At 40.2% G+C, this 19,269-nt stretch overlaps 2 protein-coding genes and 1 long non-coding RNA gene across 13 annotated transcripts in view; 1 reads left to right on the top strand and 2 right to left on the bottom strand.

Annotated features, from left to right (window-relative positions):
- Positions 1-1,860: 1,860 nt before the first annotated feature.
- Positions 1,861-7,828, bottom strand: LOC111583138 (uncharacterized). The gene is made up of 5 exons (XR_002747392.3): positions 7,566-7,828; positions 6,706-6,977; positions 5,646-5,745; positions 3,294-3,452; positions 1,861-2,356 (listed from the first exon to the last, which is right to left on the bottom strand). It is a non-coding gene; the product is annotated as an uncharacterized LOC111583138 (long non-coding RNA).
- A 3,105-nt stretch (positions 7,829-10,933) lies between these two features.
- asb12b (ankyrin repeat and SOCS box-containing 12b) lies at positions 10,934-15,237 on the top strand. Of its 3 annotated transcripts, none has more exons than XM_035958249.2 (4): positions 10,934-11,126; positions 11,329-11,652; positions 12,803-13,331; positions 13,432-15,237. In XM_035958249.2, exons 2-4 carry the CDS (start codon positions 11,368-11,370, stop codon positions 13,575-13,577), a joined length of 960 nt encoding a protein of 319 aa, XP_035814142.1. In that variant the 5' UTR covers positions 10,934-11,126; positions 11,329-11,367; the 3' UTR covers positions 13,578-15,237. The 3 variants fall into 3 exon arrangements, with proteins under 3 accessions (XP_035814142.1, XP_023147948.1, XP_054872318.1); XM_023292180.3 differs by having other exon boundaries at positions 10,934-11,131; XM_055016343.1 differs by having other exon boundaries at positions 10,934-11,131; positions 11,233-11,652.
- Positions 14,453-19,269, bottom strand: part of LOC111583145 (rho guanine nucleotide exchange factor 9) — a 44,920-nt gene continuing 40,103 nt past the window's right edge. For 8 of the 9 annotated variants that reach the window (XM_023292095.3, XM_023292120.3, XM_023292103.3 and 5 more), the window contains one exon: positions 14,453-19,131. In XM_023292095.3, coding sequence (XP_023147863.2) covers positions 18,956-19,131 — 176 coding nt within the window. In that variant the 3' untranslated portion in view covers positions 14,453-18,955. The remainder of the gene's footprint in view (positions 19,132-19,269) is intronic. The other variant, XM_023292112.3, reaches the window with a different exon arrangement.

Below are 19,269 nucleotides of genomic sequence, written 5' to 3'. Positions count from 1 at the left end.
AACAAGTTGTCATGAAGAGGTGTTGAAGTCGGCCAGGATGGACTGACTTTTTACAGCGACTAGAAGGAAGACCACTAGAAGAGCAGGTCTTTAACCACCATCCATAAAATCCATGGAGTCGACTCCAGAGAAATGAAAGAAGGTCAACTTTCATCAACCTCCATCCAGATGTTCAACTTGATATCTTTACTTTGAGATTTTTAGCACCACAAACCTTTAGTATCACACTTTATTATCATTTATTAGGACTTTCATGGAATCCACCAGCAGATTTAGTTTTTGTTGACAAACTTTATTCTTGTCGTCATGGGACTGCAGTATTTAAAACTGTTCCTTCTATTTGACCTCATGTTTATTAGTTTTAGTGGAGAAAGTTATTTTAGTTGTCAATTAGTCTCTTAAAAACTAAATAATAAATTGGATTAGTCAAGAGGTTTAAATTTCTTACTTTGTCATATTTTAAATATGACAAAAAAATATAAAAATAAAGCATCTTGAGACAATTTGACATGTAATTGGCATTATATAAATAAAATTGAATTAAAATTGTATCTTGTAATATTGGAGTAATTGAGCCATACATGTTAGAAAACACATTTTCTTTGTCCATTAATCTGTCGTTTTCTCCAGTAATTCATTTCTTGTTTTGGTTTATAAAATGTCAAGCCCAAATATATTCAGTTTACGGTCATAAAAACCAAAAACATTTACATTCATGATGCAGGAATCAGGCAGTTTTTCACTTTTTATCTTAGTTTAGTCAGAAAGATAGTTGATAATGTGTAAATTGTTGCAGCTTGTGAGCCGTAGAAGGTTTTAATCTTTGGGGCCGAGTGTCAGAAAACATTTAGAAACAAACATCAACAAAACACTCAGCAAAGATTTGAACATCATTAAAGGGAAATCCAACTTTTGCATGACAATGTCTAATTAAAGGACATTTATTTCCAACTTAAATGTGTGATATTCATCCTCTGGAGTTTCTCTTCACATCGTCTTCCACCTGGACTGGTTTGGTCGGGAGCATGTGCAACAAACATTTGAAAAACTGCACTTTAACATCAATTAATGACACTGAAGTTAAATCTCTACATAAATGAGACTGAGTCTGGATGTGCTGCTTTGTCATCAACTCTTAAGTTTAAGGAAAGTTCAAACAAAAGAGGACAGTTCAGATAAGACTTGAGAATGAGTTTATTTTGAACAAACATGTCAGACTTTCTGAGCTTCAGCACCTCTAGCAAGATAATTTAACAAGTAACTCAAGAGATCCAGAAGTTGGAGAGAGTTAGCTTTAGCTGAGCCAAAGAACATGTTGGACGCTAACCTAGCAAACATTTCAGACTTTTCTCTGTGAATTCTGACAAATAATTTCCTATTTAATGACAGAGCTACACATCTTAACTCAGTCTCATTAAAACAGACTCTAATTCAGTGTCATCCATCCATATTAAAGTGCAGTTACCCAAAATGTTTGTTGCATGAGCTCCAACAAAACCTGTCCAGGTAGAAGGCCACTTTGACAAACAGGAAGTGGAAGATTCCAAGCAGATTTATAGAAGGGGGAACCGGACTGTACTAAGTGTGGTCGAGTATAGAGGGGTGTTTTGTGGGTTTTTAAGGCTGATAATGATTATTAGTGAGACATTTGGAGTCGATATTCATTTGCAGTAAATGAAAGTATTTAAAATCTTGAGTTAAACTTAGAACACAAACTCTAACAGAAAACTGTGTTGATGTGTTTTTGTTTTGTTTACAGATGTTAAGTTAAAGGAGTTTTATTCGTTACGTATAACCAATCAAATCACTCCAGAAGACAGAGCGACCACAGGCAGATAAAGGTTCAGAGCCAAAGGAGCGCCATTTTTAAATTTATTTATTACCGTAAATCAGTAAAAAATAAAATACTGATAATCAGTAGATCAGTCAGCCCACAATTACTACAATTCTACAATGTATGTCTCTTTCCTTTGACTTGTTATTTGTACAATCTACGATGTATATGATGGCGTTTTTTCATACCAAAGGCTATACTATGATGTTTTCTAAGAGACATATGATGCTACTCTGCCTGTTCTGGCCCTGGGATGCTGCACTCCTCCTCTGTTGTTTTCTGGATTGTACTCAGCTGCATGCCTTCGTCCACCTGGCCTCCGTTGACTCGTCCCGCCTGCCGTCTCTGGAGCTGAAGTTGGATTGGAACAGACCAAAGTACAGTCCAATCACGATGCCAGCTGCCTCTCAAAAGGTTCCTTCATCTGGCAGCACTTCTTCTGAGGGGAAGCTGAGCTGGCCCGGCAGAACTTTGGAGATGTGTTCCAGTGGTTGGTGGATGTGTGGGGAGATGGAGAGGGACCTTTGAATTGTTCAGAAAGGAAAACAGGGAACCCATTGGTAGTTTTAGTTTAGGGTGCTACTGCGGTGCGTTTTGGGGTTTTAAGAGGTGAACAGGAAGAGTTTTTTTTTCGTATTGATTATCTTTTACTTTGTTTCTGGTTGGAATGCCCATCAATGTCAACATGAAGTTCACTTTTAGTTCTGTTGATTTATTTTTATTTTACTAACACCCATTTGTTTTTAACTCCCTCACATGTTGTGCTGTTGTAAACTTACTCTTTCAAATAAATTCTCATCTAACCCTCTGGAAACCAGCGTTTGGACTGTTTTTGTGTTGCTCCTCACCTACTGACAGCTGTGGACTAAAGGCTATACTGTGACGTTTTTAGAGCGACATGCTATACTATGATGTTTGTTGGGTGACACGCTATACTATAGGCTTTTTTAATTGACATATTACTGTGACTTTTTTTGTTTTAGTTTTTTGTTTTTTTTAGCAACATATAAGAATTCGAAAAGTTTTAAAAGTTACTATACTTTTACTTGTGCAATGAAATTATTATTCTATGGCATTTTTTAGATGACATATTATACTCTGATGTTTTCTTGAATTACATACTATTTTGACAATATACTGCACTATGACATTTTTTGAACCACATATCATACATGACAATTTTAGGCAACATCCTATCATTTTGCGCTTTTTGAACCACATAATAATCTATGTTTTGTTTTTTTTTTCTTGCCAACATGCTGTACTATGAACTACAGGCCATACTATATTATTCTTGAGTAAAGTATACTATACTTTGACGTTTTCTGAACTACATCCTATACTATGGCGTTATACACAGAGTGCTTTGTTACATGTTGATTTATAATCTAGATTTTTTTCTGTTTTGTTTTTTGATGGGATTACCACAGACCTGACTGTGAACACTGTTGATACCCACCTCAGGAAGACGCTGTCTAAGATCTCAAGGCTGCTTGGTCGTGGTCTTTCTGGCACGTACTCTTCCAAGATGAGCCGGGAAGTTTAACACTGATGGAATGACACCAGGTCTAAGCCGACAAACTTCCAATTCCTCCTCAATCCATAGTCTTTGGGAAACCTACATGGAGTAAGAAAAGTAGACAGAGAAGTAAGTAAGTCTCAGGGGCGGATCCAGAAAAATATTTATGGGGTGGCAAGAAGGGGGCAGGCATTTTTGAGGGGGGCAACATATGTATACAGATGTATATATACTGAATTTAATAGTTTGATGAGAAATAGTATATACACACTACATATGGGCACAGGCTGCCATTTACAATCTCACACAGACAAACTTAATCTCATTTGAAGTTTCATGTGAAACAGTTCATACAGTACTTATTAGGAGATAGATGTATGCTAACACTACTGTAAGTGGGGCATTATCACAGGAAAGGCATTAAAGGAAGCAAGCAGTTTTTGACTGTGTCAGAGTGGCAGCGTTGCAGGCACCATTTGTACAAGAAGAAACTACTCACAGAAAAACTTACCCATGAAGATCTATAGACTGAGCTGTGCTAAGGTGAGCATAAATACACTGGGTGGAAATAAATGGGTCCCGGCACTCAAACAAGGTACTGGACATCACTTTTATTCTTTACTGAGAACACACATTCTCTCCACTTCTCCTTCTGTAGTTTGAACATTTTTTTTTTGATAGATGAGGTGTTTAGTGATTATTTTGATGTTGTATTTACTTCATACAGTTCATACAGGGCCTTTCTGTACAGCTTTATAATGTATATACAAAAGAACATTAAAAAACAATAACAATACTGCTTCCTGTTCAGCAGGATTTACACCATTTACACTAGTGTTACATTTTAAACTTTTTTTCTCACACTAGGTTTTATTAAAAGTGATATCAGATTTTCTCAGTTGCCAAAACAAAGATAGAAATACAGAAAAAAGAAAACAGTGCAGATTCTGTTGAGGTCACCATTGAACAGCTTTGTAAAGGCTCAGCAGTGAGCGTAACATGACGTTGGGATGCCTAGAACAGCTGAATGCGGAGATTTCCATGCTGCTCAGCAAAACGCTTCACAAGTTTATCTAGATCTAATGCTTTTGTGCGTTTTCATTCAATGCTGAGTACAGCCAAACTCCATAGTCTCTTTTCTGTCATAGTAGACCGTAAATAAGGCTTTATGAGCCTAAGAGATGAAAAACTTTGTTCACAGGTAAAACAACCACTATTTTACACAATCTGAACAACTCATAAAAACATCCTGGTATGGGTCCAAAAACTGAGTGACCTCCATTACAGTGGTAGGACTCTCCTTTTCCAGCTTTTTTCTGTCCAGTACTCTCCTCGTCTGATGTAACTCGTGTTTGAGATCCTCAATATTTGAATCATAAGCTTCAGCCAGTAACAGAACAGCTTCCTCTCTCAAAAAACTTGGACTTGACGGATTTAGTGCCTGGACACCCTGCATAATTTTACAATTCATGTTAGAAAATCTTCTTCCTATTTCTCCAACCATGTTATCCAGAACTGGATAGTACACAGAGACAAAAAAAGTGTGTTTGCTATCTGGAACTACATGCTGTCCCAAGGTGACAAGACGACAGTATCCTGAAGCACCTTTGTTGTCTGTCTTGGCCTCGTTGGTTTGCTTTGACTTCTATCAATGTTACTTCGTTGACATAAATCAAGAATTTCACTCCACATTTCCCCAAAAGAGGCTTGACTACGGTACTGGACCAGTGTCTCTTTAAGTGCTTCAATAAGTTCAACAGCCTTAGCATAGTCCACTGTTTTAGACTGGAGCATGTCTGATAAAAATTTGGAGTCACTCAGGACCTTTCTGAACAGAACAAGAGATCCAGCAAAATTCAGATCTAAGCCAATATCCCTCTTGCTTCAACAGCTCTTTGTGGATGGTTGTCAGATGCCAGCTCCTCAAGCACCTGTACTATTGCAGCCCACCTGTCCATAACATTGCGACATGCTATGTGCCTACAGGCCCAACATGCATCACTTAGCTGTTGGAGGCTCCCTTGGTGCACCATCAAACATTTACATTACATACATTATTTATCCTGAATTGTCTTGTTCTCTGTCCATGCAAACACTGCATTTACATGTCCTTCAGATCTGGCATGAGAAGAGAAACCACTGTCTTTCATTGTAGCCTTTTTCCAGTTGTGATAACCCTCGAATGAGGTGAAAACAGTCTTTGGAGCATTCAGGAGGGAAAAATGTCGACATGCAAAACAGTAAGCTGCATCTTTTGATTGTGAGTTTTCTAACCAGGGATGAAATTCGTACCAGTCGCTGCAGAAGCTTCTTCTGGCTCCTCCCTGGAGGGTCTTAGGGAAACTGTCTCGCATTGGCTGCACTGGAACCTCACACCTGGACTTGGATACATCTAGAAGATGGAGGGAAGGAAAGATTCAAACTGCATTACATCTGAACTAATTATACAATATAACAACTAGTAAAAACATCATTGATTATAACCATCAGACTGTGTTAACATACACTAGCATTTTAGCTTGGGAGAGTATTTTTAGGTTCATTTTTTTAATTTTGGAATTCAACCTGGCCAATATATCTAAAACACATTGTACACAAAATATTAAAACTCTGTCCCCATCTCATTACACATTCACAATTTTCCCACAAGTTTCCTCAATTATTCATATTTAAGCAAATATTTTTATTTATTTGAAGAAGTCTACATTTGAAGAACAAAATGTCTGTTAATGTCATTTGTTGTTCTTATTTATATGTAACTTATTATACTATGCTGCAACAATTTCCATCCCATGAGGAGCAGCTGGACTGCAGATGGTTGGTGATGGATCAGGAACTCTCCTTTCCCTTTCACTGTTTGAACCCTGCATATCATCTTGGTGATGCTCTCCCTCCTCCATCTCTTCTCCAACCTCCTCCTGTCTCTGCTCACCATGGGCTTGTATTTCATCACATTTCTGTTGTCTTTCTCTCTCTCCTTCCACGTCTTCGTCTTTTCTCTCTCCTTCCACCTCATCTTCTCTATCACCTTTGCTCAATTGTTCATTTTCTATTTCTGTCGCCTTTCTCTTTGACGAGAAAAAACTGCAAATGCTGCCTTTCCTCTTCATGTCTGTAAGATTCAAAGTGATTTCAGCGTTTCACAGACGGCGAATCAATCTTGGCTTTTGTAGCCTACTTTACACAGATAACGTCAGACCTAGCTAACATTACATGTGTTGTTAGCAAAACAACGTTCTTCAACCTGATTTTAATTATCTCAAAATCAGCACTGCAACTATATTAGCACTGTGCTTTCATTATAATTACATTTCTTAGTAGATAGACATATCGGTAGTTGCTCAGTTTCTACCTCTTTCCTCCTGTGTCTTCTTTTCTTGCGACTCCTGGCTCCCTCACTTTTTCGAAACAAATCAGTCTCTTACTGTGCATGCGCTGCAGCCGCTCGCTGCCGCTCTGGCCTCATCTCGTGCTGCATTCAGGGCAGTCAGACATTGGAGTTCCTCGGTCGTAAATGTCAAATTCGTCGGTGCAAACTGGGGTGGCAGCAGGGGTGGCAAGGCTTTTTTTTAGGGGGGCATTTGCCCCCCTATGCCCCCCCCAGTAGATCCGCCCATGTTAAATCTGTACACAACATATTAAAAAGAAATCATGCTAATAAATTAAGTACAAAGAACTGAATTCGCCAATATACTGGAGACCAGAGCTATTTAATTTGATAAGTATAACCTTGTTTAGTAACATTTCAATTATTTGAAAGCAGTCCTAAAGAACTGCCTGTAATCCCAATCATAAAATGGGTTTGGAGGAAGAACATAGACGATAATCTGGATATACATGAGTTAGGCTTTATAACTGCTATTGGTAGTATTGGTGGTAGTAATAGTAATGTGACTACTACTAGTAGTAGTGATAGTACACACTACTCCTGCTGATAGTGGGACCGCTACTACAACTTGTAATACTATTACAAATGCTGACACTACTTCTACGACTCTAACAGCTGTTTATACTACTACTGCTGCTTGTACTTTTAGCATTACTACTACTGCTTGTACAACTATACTACAGCTACTATTAATCGTCTGGTATTTGGTTGTCAAGCTACTAGTTCGCCTTAGCGTTTTGCTAGTGGCTAACTAGTTAGCTCTCATAGACTGGAAGCTCTCAACAAGATTTCATAATGAAAAAAGAGCCAAAAACTATTCTTACCTATGAAAAGTCATTCCAAGTTTCCTTGTCTCAATCGTACGACGTAGTGTGTAACTGTATGCAGCACAGTGAGCCGGCATACTTGTTGTTTCCGTTTTCACGCCGTCTACATCAACGGAATGCACTGAAACTTTTCCCCCACTAGCTTAGCCTCGCTGTAGCACGTAGCTCAAAGGGGCGTGTCCTATCTACTCATTCATATCTATGAGAGCAACGGTAGCTGCACATAAGGACGCCTGTCAATGACGTTGATTAGCTGCGTAAATACCATTATATACAGTCTATGGTAAATACGTATGTGAATCGCATCATTGGCTGCAGCAACCAGTCACCGGTCACTCACTGACTCACACTGAAAAATAGCACAGAATGAATTGTTACGTGTTTATTTTATTTACAATTTAGGTTGGATTTTTTTTTTGTGCGCAGCGCAGACTTTCTGTGCACGGAGACCGTGTCAGCAGTGCGCAATTGCGCACGCGCGCAGCTTAGAGGGAACAGTGTATGTGAATAATATAGGTACGTTTATAATTTTTTTTGCTTGCATATGACAGGGGATGGGTATTTATCATTGTAGCTAATACATTATTTAAAATAATTTCAATAAAATATACAACATTGTCACACCCAATAGTGCAATAATTTATTGAAAATGTAATGAAAATTTGCAGTTAACTGAAAATGTAACAAGACCCAATAATTTAATAACATAATCAGTAATGCAGTTAGAAGTCCTGATGGATATTGCAGAAATACTTAATAAATTAATACTGTTTACAGATATTGTAATAGTATATTCATATTCATTTGGGTTTTAGGAGTTTTATACGCAGGGGCTGCACAGTGGCGTAGTGGTTAGCACTTTCGCCTTGCAGCGAGAAGATCGCTGGTTCGCGTCCTGGCTTTTTCGGGATCTTTCTGCATGGAGTTTGCATGTTCTCCCTGTGCATGCGTGGGTTTTCTCCGGGTACTCCGGCTTCCTCCCACAGTCCAAAAATATGCTGAGGTTAATTGATCATTCTAAATTGCCCGTAGGTGTGAATGTGAGAGTGATTGTTTGTCTATATATGTAGCCCTGTGACAGACTGGTGACCTGTCTAGGGTGTCCCCTGCCTTCACCTGAGTCAGCTGGGATAGACTCCAGCCCCCCCCCCCGCAACCCTAGTGAGGATTAAGTGGTGTATAGATAATGGATGGATGGATGGAGTTTTATACACATTGGTTAGGATTAAAAGAAAGACAATTAGGGATGACATCTTCCTCAGTATTTAAAACATGTACATTTGTTCTCCAAATAAGAACATGAAAGAGAACTTTACAGAACATTATACGAGAAAATGTAACAAAATTTGCATGTAACGTAATCAAAAATGAAATAAAACCCAATAATGTAACAACTTCAACCAATAGAATGTTCAAAATTATGCCATTATGTCAATGAAGGGGAATTTTTCTGCACTAGTTTGTATCATTTCTGCATCAGTTTATGGTGGAAGTGTCTGTTTAAATAGAGAAAACACAAAATGAAGGAACAGATGACAGTTCAAAAATATAACTGAACATAATGCAGTAAGGCTCTCGGGCCTTCTGTACTGGTTTCAAATATTTATTCCACGCTACATCAACTCATTCTCATTTATTATTATCCCTGCTGAGTCAACACACATATACAGTAGGCATGATTCACACTTCTGTCCTCTGCCATGTCTTTTACTTCGGGAAAGTAACACTCTTTAAATGTGCATGTGGGATCTTTTCTCTCAGATGATTCATTTTAATACATTTATAAACCAATGGACTTCTGGCCATATGCATATGGCCGTATGGTGGTCAAAGACTGCAGTTTCACCTAATAGCGTTCTGTCATTCCAAACCAATGTATATAAAAGTTCTTAAATCAAAAAAGTGTAGAACTCTTGAAAGAAAAATGACCATAATCTTACAATATCAGTCAAAAATATTATATTGAGAAATATTACATTACCAGTAACGTTATAACAATATTAGTTAGGACATTTCACATCTTTTTGGGGTCTTATTACATTTTCGGTCAAGTTAAGTACATATTCTATTACATTTTAAATAGATTATTACATTATTCGGTTCTATAATGCTGAATATTTTCTTTAAATGAATTCTGAAACTTATGTAATGTTTTGCAGCACTGATATATTTGTACATGCCAGAAATAAGAGGCAGGTTTCAAAGCAGCACATTGCATTTAACCATATAGATTTTCGCATATGTCAGCTTGTGATTGACTAGCTTTCCAATATGTACAGCTTAAAACAGAAAAGTGCATGCTGGTTCTGCAGCCATGATTTCAGTAGCTGTAGCTTCACTTCATTGCATTTATGATATATTTTTTTGATGTAAAGTGCTTTTAACACTTTCATCCTTGTGTGTATCGTTTAAGCAAGTTAAAGTATTTTAACATGTCACGGAAGGACATAATCAGAGGTAAATAATCAAATTAGTACTGGCTAAAGTCCCTGTAGCTGCTTTAGTTCCAGGCTTTAAAATGACTCAGTCTTATGTCTTACTGGAACCCTTGAAAAGAGTCATTGATGCTTCTTGTAACGCCCATAATCCAAATGTAATTTTCACTGCCACCATAAGACAAGATAAGATAAACTTTATTGATTCCTCACAGTAGCTAGATGCAAATGGGGCATGGAAGACGCCTGAAATCGCTATCTGATCTCAGTTTCTCGCTGTTTCTGGAAGCGGATTCAGAGAGTTTCCATTGAAAGCAAACCTTAGATGTCCACATTTAATTGCTCAACTTCTTTGTGCTCGCTAAATAAATAAGACCTCATTATGTGTTTGTGTGGTGCCAGGATTCTGGACTCGTGTGCCATCTGCTGAAAGAATGTGGTGTGTCTCAGCCTTCCCTCTAAATGCGGGACAGTATGAAAACATGGGTGGGTTTGGCAGAAGAACAGCTGACTGGCTTCTCCTCTAAAGCTTCTGACAGTCATGCAGCTGACACTTACTAAAATGGCTGCCTCGGTGTGAATCAGGGAAGCAGGGTGATAACAGGACACATGCAGCTCACTCACTACCTTTTTTATGAATTATTAGTTCTGTTCACACTGGGAAATATAGAAATGCAGCTGTGGCTTCGTCCCTAAATGTGCCAAACACTGAACCGTGACATTAAGAAGAAAGCTCCTCTTTTTTTGGTTCTGGACTCAGGGAATGACAAAGTCACACTCCCCAATCACCGACTGTCACAGTTCTATCACCTTTCTAATTATAAACCTGAGTCTCGACTCTCCAAGAATGGAAATTTAGCCAGGCCCATCTGTGGCCTAAAATTAGCCCCCAGACACCCCCCTCAGAAAGGAGCTGTGGCCTCTTCACATGCACACACACACACACACACACACACACACAAACACACAGCATACTGCAGTTTTCACAACTTATAGCTGCCGTGGGAGAGTCACACACTCCTTGGAGGACCTTCTCTTTCTTTCTTTTCTCCACGTGACCTATAATGGAGCTCTGAAAGTGTGGAACTTCTCCTCTAAGATCTTTGGAAACACCATCAACAGGGTGAGGTAGGTGTCTTGTTACAGTGATTCCCATTTACTGCTGTTGACATGAAATGATTTGTAGTGTTGTGGTCAGAGTGTTTATTATTTCACTTTCATATGTACAGCTGGAATACAAAAACCACTCTACCAGAAAAATAACCCAAATGACAGGCGCATGTCAAGTGTGTATGGGTGCGTTATCGTCTTCCCTGCCATTTCAGATGGAAGGGTTTTGACGTGTGCTAGCCTGGAGTTACATTATGGTTCTGGGCCGAGCTGTCAGCATGAGTTTGATGGACATTTCCAAGATCTTCTCCCTGCTGCAGCCCAAGGAGGAGGATGAAGACAACGAGCAGTGTCAGGCCCTGAACAACGCCGTGAGCAGCGACAATGTCACTCTGCTCGCCGAGCTTCTGTCACAGGAGAATTACAGGAAGTCTATCAATGCTAGAAGTGGGTGGGGGGTCCCGGTAACCCCTTTGCGCACTGCTGCCGCTCTGGGACACCTGAGATGCCTGGAGTTGTTGTTGGAGCACGGTGCAGAGGTGAGCTTGTTGTTGTACAGCTTTCAGTTAGGGATGGTGAGATGGATTTTAGAATGGGTGTGAAGGGACCCCACAGCTGTGCCTGCTGGTGGTTGTAATGGATTTAAGTATCCTATTTAACAACTAAAAATACACACTGCACTCAGCCATTTCATGTAAAACCCCCCCTTCAAAAAAGGTTCCCAAATTGTTCCTTTTTCATTTATTAAAAATGATGAATAAGAAATTAGATCATTACATTTTACATTTTGTGCATTAAAGTTGCATTAATGATTTTTTTTCATATGAACAATGGAGCAAATGTTTAAGTATGATATGAAAGCAGTCACCAGTAGCCCATATAGAAATATCATTCAACTCAGATTCAGTTTTTCTGAGCCTGTTAGCATCTATTAGCTCTTCTCTGCTCTTCAGACTCCTTCTGTCACCAACAATCCATTTCCATAACCGTCCACCATGGCCTTGATGCTCCGCACATGAGCGACCAAATCTCTATCAACAAATTTGCAAAGTCTACCAACAATACTGAATGACCATTGTCTCTGGATGAATCAGTGGCTTTTGGCAATAGACTCTCCCTCACTTGTGGCCACAGGTGCCATTGTCAGTGATTCACAGTACATTAGTTCCTCATTAAAAGCATTTTATGGGACTGTGGAAGCCATGAAAGCAAATCATAAAAATTTCACTTGTAAATGATAATGTGATGCTGAACTATTAACCTTATGTACCGTGTTTGTGTAGGTTTGTAGTGGAGTGAAGGTGACAGCTGGGATTAGAATGGACTGAACCAACATTGAAAGTCAGACTGTGTGAACGATGATACGTGGTTATTTCACTTATATAATGCCGTTGATGCATTCCCCTACAGCTGTACTGTGATGCATTCATTCACTGACATATGTGGTGAGATGCATTTGAAGGGTGATGCAACCACCATGCTTAGAAAAAATAAGAGAAATGAACCACATAGCCAACGACTATGAATCTTTGAAGTGATTGTGATTCCCATCCGTGCACCCCTGAGTCTGACAGTGATGAAGGAGCGCAGTGATAGATCACTGGAGTCCTGGTTTGTATTACCAAAGACACTGTTTGTCCAGAATGTGTTTCCTATTGTTCAAACATGTTGCTGTTTCTTTTAATCCAGATTGACAGTTTGGACGTGAAGGCTCAGACGCCTCTGTTCACAGCTGTCAGTGGGAAACATCTGGACTGTGTGGTGGCTCTGCTGAAGGCCGGAGCCGATCCTAACGGCAGCCAGTACAACAACTGCTCCCCGGTGCTGACTGCGGCCCGAGAAGGTGATGTAGACATACTCCGAGAGCTGCTGCGCTTCGGAGCAGAGGTGGACGTCAAACCCAAAGTACCAGAGTGGGCCTCCAACGCCACGGCCTGCAGAGGCCCTCTGTATATCTCAGCTGTGTACGGACACCTGGACTGCTTTAAACTGCTCCTTCTTCATGGAGCCAACCCCAACTACAACTGCACAGACGAGAAGATGCTGGCCAGGATAAAACAGCCAAAGACAGTTCTGGAGGTGTGTCTCCGTTACGGTTGTGGGGTGGAGTACATTCAGCTTCTCATAGACTTTGGGGCAGATGTTTATCTACCTACACTCATCATTGACAAAACCACAAAGCAGAATGAAGCCCTGGTTCTTCTGCTCAAGGAAAGAGGTGAGACCCGTTAGCAGACTCAGCACTCATTGTGGTAGTCTGGGATATTCAAAAATGTGAAATGTTTCATCTTTCTTTGTCACTTCTGTTTCTGCTCCAGTTTGTCCCAAAACACTGATGTCGCAGACTCGTCTGGCAATCCGAAGCTTCCTCCCTTTTGCGAGTAAAGAGCCTGAAATTGACAGATTGGACATTCCTCTGATCCTGAAGAACTACTTGAAACATGACACCTCGGAACTCATGTGATGCTCAAGTTAGCCTGTGCCTGTGTTTCTTATCTTATCTCTTCATCTTTTTTTCTTTTTTTTTACCTCAGTGCTGTAAGCTCATGTCTGGATGATTAATTTCTTGGTTTGCTATATCTCCCCACTGCCAGAACAAGATAAAGGGCTGCTTTCAGTGTGTAATATAAAGTTTACATGAGATTTTTTAGCTCTATTAAGCTCATAAAGATGTCGCTTACCAGCTAAGAACAATGATCACCCTTAAGGGCTCCATGTTGCTCTGTCCTTGGAAGTGTAACACCAAGGCTGACCACTAGAGACCACAGTAACACTGCACATTGTTATAGCACACGTTCAAGTCTTCTTATTGGCAATTTTACTAATTTGTAGCCTTTTTTCAGTTTACACCTGACATCACACAGAAAATGTAATCTCACTACAGTAATTTAGACATCCAGACATAACTGAAGAAACACACACACACATACACAAGCTGTCTGTGTTACACCAGGAAGTCTTAGATCTCTCCTGAAAAACAGTCTTGCATCTTTGGACTTCAAAACATCAGGAAGCGGAGTGAACAGCCTACACTTCATTACAGAAAACTGGGAGCATATATCTGCATAACTCTCATTACTTATTGATTACGGCATAGTTACTTGCAGGCTACCATTTGTGGTCAGAAGTTTGTTGGATTCCCCCCCCCTTCATTTTGCAACTTGTGAACGCCACATTGACAAGGTTATTTATCGTGTTCCCTTGAATTTTTCCTTTGTAATGTATCCAGGAGTCAGTGTGTCAGCTGTTGGGAATGAGCTCTACAAACAGGAGATGATATCACACGACAGGAAACCCAGCACAATGCTCTCACTCGCACATTGACGCCTCGACACGCAGTTCGGTAGAGGTTTTATTTTCAACAAAAGTACAGCTATATCAGATATGGATTTATTTTTTACAGCGAAGTACAACATATTCCCAGTGCTTCTGATTACATCAAAACATATAATGTACATACAGTTAACATCTCCACTCTCCCATTCACAGTTTCTGGATTGAATAGGCATTATTTTTCAGGTTTTTCATTTCTACAACAAATAATTGAACTCAAAAGGCCAGCAAGAAAGAAAATGACAAACGTTTGCATATGGTGACAAAAGGATATGGATACTGTGAGTAAATTGTTCTGTGATAGGAAAAAATCTAGACCTCAAACTAGATGGTATTATACAATGACTAGTTTCCAAATGGGGGATGTCAGTCTTCTGTTTACCTTGTTGTCATTGAAAAACCACATCAGCATATGGCTCATTGAAGACTTGTACCCTGACTATTCTGAAACAACACAGGACTGCGTGATCAACTGCAAAGGTGTTCCTACTGAAGATGTCACTATGCTTAAATGTGAGTGAACTACACCCTGGACTGAAAGGAATAACAGAAATCTGAGCAACCTCTGGTGCATTCGGTTGACAGTCTGCTAACTTGGCTGTCTTGGTTATATGACCGTAAAGGGGGGGGGGGCCGAAAAAAAACAACTGCACAGAAGGCTGTCCTCTCAGCTCCCCGTACAAGGTCAGATTCATAATTGTATAAGAAAAATAAAACCAAATATATACACCCTTTAAAACAGCGTGGCCACATTGTAATACTGTTGTCAGTAAATACAAGTGAGGAATCAATTTGTGATGTCAAGTCATTGTACTTCAAAGAATCATTTCTTAAGTAGAAACAAGAGCATGATATGAATTGCAATGAAGTACTGTGTGTATGTGTCTTCAGGATTATGTTTATTTTTAGCTCATCCCGAGAGGTTTTCGAATTTATTCAGCTCTTCTGCTTGACTACAAATCTATACACAAACACCCATGATCAGTGCTAACTCCTATTTGGTTCACTGTTGTCATAGAAAAATTATACCCGTTTTGCCTCCGCAGATAATGGCATTCCAAAGAAACATTACCAGCAGTCTGGAGCATGACAGTGTAGGTTGGACTCAAAGAAAAAAAAAACGAAAAGTTATAAAATAATGTTACAGTTTATAGTACCCATTTTATCTGGGCAAAGAGAACATCAGTGCCTTTCATTTCACCTATCAACAGTTCAGTCTTTGATTCAGCGTGAGGAAAAGATGCTTCCCTCCACTTGTCAATAAATAAAAAACAGAAGCTACAACCTGTAATGTGCAGTGAGCAGGAGACAGGTGGACAGAGAAAAGAACTCCCTTTAGTGAGATGCTATTGGTTTTACAAATGAATGGTTCTGCGTTGTGGAAAAAATAGAAAAAAAACAAAAAAACAAAATTCAATTGGAAGTTAAATGAAACTAAACAATCTGTTAAGAGTTGCCTTAAGTCTCATGCAAAATATTGGATGCCACAAGCATGCATTTACCTGGTACTGAGGTCTACCGCACGCTAGAACTGGAACAACATTCGTCTCCAACGCAAAATACCAATATCCAAATATATGATCTGTTCTTTTTACAGTATTTACAGTGTGTATCTGATAAAGGTAAAATAGATGATTCTTCTTTTGATTCATAACTCGTTGTTAATAATATACTTTGAAATGTGAAACCTAAACTTGACTAATGAAAACTGTTTCCTTTTTAGTATGTTAAATAGATAACAATAAATGAACTCTATGCAGTTTCTAAACATCTGAAATTCTTGTGCAATAAAATTGCTGCTATGTAAGTGTGACAGAATATAATAAAGGTGTTTTTAGGTGTTTCAGTCAGACAGCACAGTATATCTACTCATATGGAAAAGGCCTGACCTCTAAAGTTTCTGTCCGTGTGGATCTCATGCACTGGGGAACGAGGAATTCCCAGTGTGGACGAGAGACAGAGAGAGAAAGGAAGAGAGTGAGAGATGCACTGAAGGGAAAATACATGACTAATTCAAATCTGCCTGTGAAACTGAATAGATAATCACTAGTGGAATGCTGGAAGGCACTGTTAGATAGCATCTCTCTTCTCCGCAGCAGAACGGGCCAGCAAGTGCGTATTATGTGTGTCAGTGTTGTGTGTTTGCCTGCATGCTTGTGTCTGTATGTTGGTACTGGTGGTAGTGTTGAAAAGGGAGAGGTGTGTGTGTGTGTGTGTGTGTGTGTGTGTGTGTGTGTGTGTGTGTGTGTGTGGGGTGGTGGAGGGGGTGGGAGGAGGAGGAGGAGTAGGGGGATGGGTGGGGGGTGGGCGTAGCACGGGACCTGAGGTTATCATGGCCTGGGAACCATATCTTTTTGCTGTGCCAGACAAGAGAATTATCTTCCAAAACAATCTCACTGGGAGCCATCTCTACAGACACCAGCAGCCAACTCACCCATTTCTCAACTTTCTTTACTGAAACAGAACATAAATTACACAACATACAAAGGAATTTTCTAAGGTCTTTTTTTTCTCCAATAGGTTATAAGGCCTGTAAGAAGGCAAACAAATGACAAAGAACAATATATAACTCTTCCATATCACGTTGTAGTGAATAGTGAAGATATATAATGATATATCACATTGCACAAGTTGTCATACTGTATATGTACTGTCCATCTGGTGATAATTCAACACAAAATCTGTATCTGAGGTCAAAATATGATCACAAACCATGGACAGATGTTTCACTTACATTCCAAGTGTAGAAAAGAACACCTTCATGATGTGTGTAAATTGGTAGTTTCTCGTCAGTTCCTCGGATCGTCGCTTTTCTAACTCCTCTACTGAAGGACTCTGTGGCAGGATCTCTCTCACACAGCAGCTTCGGGGGCTTTGTTGATTAAAAAAAATCAATCTGATCAGGCCACAGTCCTTTGTGAATCACTTAATAGCGCCGGAGCTAACTGCCAGAACATGGATCAGATCAGGAAAACAACGTGACGGGGCGGAGAGCCAAGATTGGAAGCTTCAGTCTTTAGAGATGCGTGAATCTGTCAGAGGACACCTGCATGCTACAGATTAAATTCACCTTTCTACCTCCCTGCGGTATCAACTCGCACTACTGCAGTGGACTTTTTTTCAAGTACTGACTCAAAATGCAGTCCACTTCCCACAGCATATTCCATTTTTTGACCATTTCCCCCTGTGCTGGATGGGGTTCCAACTACTCCTCACACTGTAGCATTGCATATTTGTATCGCTCGTACTCAAAATGAGAGAAAAAAAAAGAATTCAGGCTGAATATGTGCTGTGCTTTTTACAGTGTGAGCAAATCGTTAACTGAAGAAGTCTTCTTTTACAGCTGACACGGAAAAAAAGAGATATTATTTTAGACCTTGGCCAATGCATCAACTTCATTTTTTAGCACTCATTTCCAGAGGTAGGCTGTGCTCTTTCCAAACACCCAGTGAGCTGCCAGCACAGTGCTACAGGGGTGGTCTCTGGGGAGATTGGGGGGGAGGGACTGCAAAACAAGGCAGGTGGACCATAGCCTGCCTATCTCCTGCTCCCAGCTGTTTCATCTGAGCAGCAAGCTCTCCGTCAAATGCAACGCACAGACCCTCGCGTGACCGAATATGAATACCCTGTCACAAGTGGTTGGTGAAAGGATGTAAATATTCTATTGATGTTCAGACTATTGATTCGCTGCCTGACCCATCATATCATGGCCAATGGCAGGTGTCCAAAGGAATGAACCTCCTCCTCTGAGAGCTGCTGACTCACCGAGGCTGAGCAGGTGGATAGAGAGATAGAGAGGGACAAGAGGGATGCAGGGCAACGCTGAAACGTCACACTTTGCGAAGAGAGGGGCTAGAGAGAGGAATGTGGAGCGCTGAGAGTGAAGTGGAGATCCAGATGCAGACATCAGTAGAGCAGAGATGGCCTGATCAGCCTGTGATCAGTGGTGGAATGGATCTAACTCAGAGGCGATGCTGACAGTCGAGCTTGGCAGGTCCTTCGCTCACCACAGCCAGCAGCTGAGGTCGTCGTTAATTCAATCTCACATTCAGAAGAATGCAACAAACAATCTCACATAGCAGCACAGCAACATCTCAGCTTTTGGACACAATCATACAACTAGGAATGACCCGGCTTGACCTTGCGATTCTCTCCAGATATGATGGGTTATAAATGAAATCAAAAACAATCTCAACAATTCCAGGACATTCAGATGATGCGTGAGTATGCAGAATCCAAGGGAAAGAGTTCATGACAGTTGACTCGGCTGGAGAAGCATGATAACTAAGAACGGTACTAACATATATGAATTGTAAAGTTGTATTTTTTTTCTCAAGTCTTCAGTCCTCTCGCTGCTTCCAATCACACTTTATATTAACATTGGTCCTTAACTTCAAAGTCTCTTGTGTATGTGTGTTTTTCGTATTTTTCTTCATCATGGGACATGATCATCCAGTGTTTAGTGCTTCTAAGAAAAATAGCTGGTCCTTCAGAAGAGTCTGTGTATCTCTATTTCTTAAATGGAGCTAATCTACTAAAATTCTGCCAGAAGGGAGCCTGGCCTCTTTTGGGTTGACTGAATTCAAAAACCTCTCCTTGTGCCATGTCCTCCGTTACCTCATACTGCCCCGCACTGAGGGGGTCCTGAGGGGGCGGGTATGAGGGGGGCGTGCACCTGTTTACACCTAGGAAGGCAGGTGCAAAAACAGCCAGAAGGGGGTGTGAGGGGGAAGGGGGCAAGAAGGCAGTGCAAGGCACAAAGCAAAAGAGAAAAAAGAAGGGAGGTGGACAGCAAAGAGGAAACATTATCAGTATTGTATCAG

This window comes from Amphiprion ocellaris, chromosome 13 (assembly GCF_022539595.1).
Source record: "Amphiprion ocellaris isolate individual 3 ecotype Okinawa chromosome 13, ASM2253959v1, whole genome shotgun sequence".
Classification (NCBI taxonomy): domain Eukaryota; kingdom Metazoa; phylum Chordata; class Actinopteri; family Pomacentridae; genus Amphiprion; species Amphiprion ocellaris.
This window is presented reverse-complemented; position numbering and strand designations above follow the sequence as displayed.

What these genes read in the sequence shown, in the direction of transcription:
- asb12b (XM_035958249.2), top strand. Translation starts at nt 11,368, where the DNA reads ATGGTTCTGGGCCGAGCTGTCAGCATGAGTTTGATGGACATTTCCAAG. An exon ending in TGTTGGAGCACGGTGCAGAG is followed by an intron (nt 11,653 to 12,802) that starts GTGAGCTTGTTG and finishes CTTTTAATCCAG; the next exon opens with ATTGACAGTTTGGACGTGAA. An exon ending in TCTTCTGCTCAAGGAAAGAG is followed by an intron (nt 13,332 to 13,431) that starts GTGAGACCCGTT and finishes TTTCTGCTCCAG; the next exon opens with TTTGTCCCAAAACACTGATG.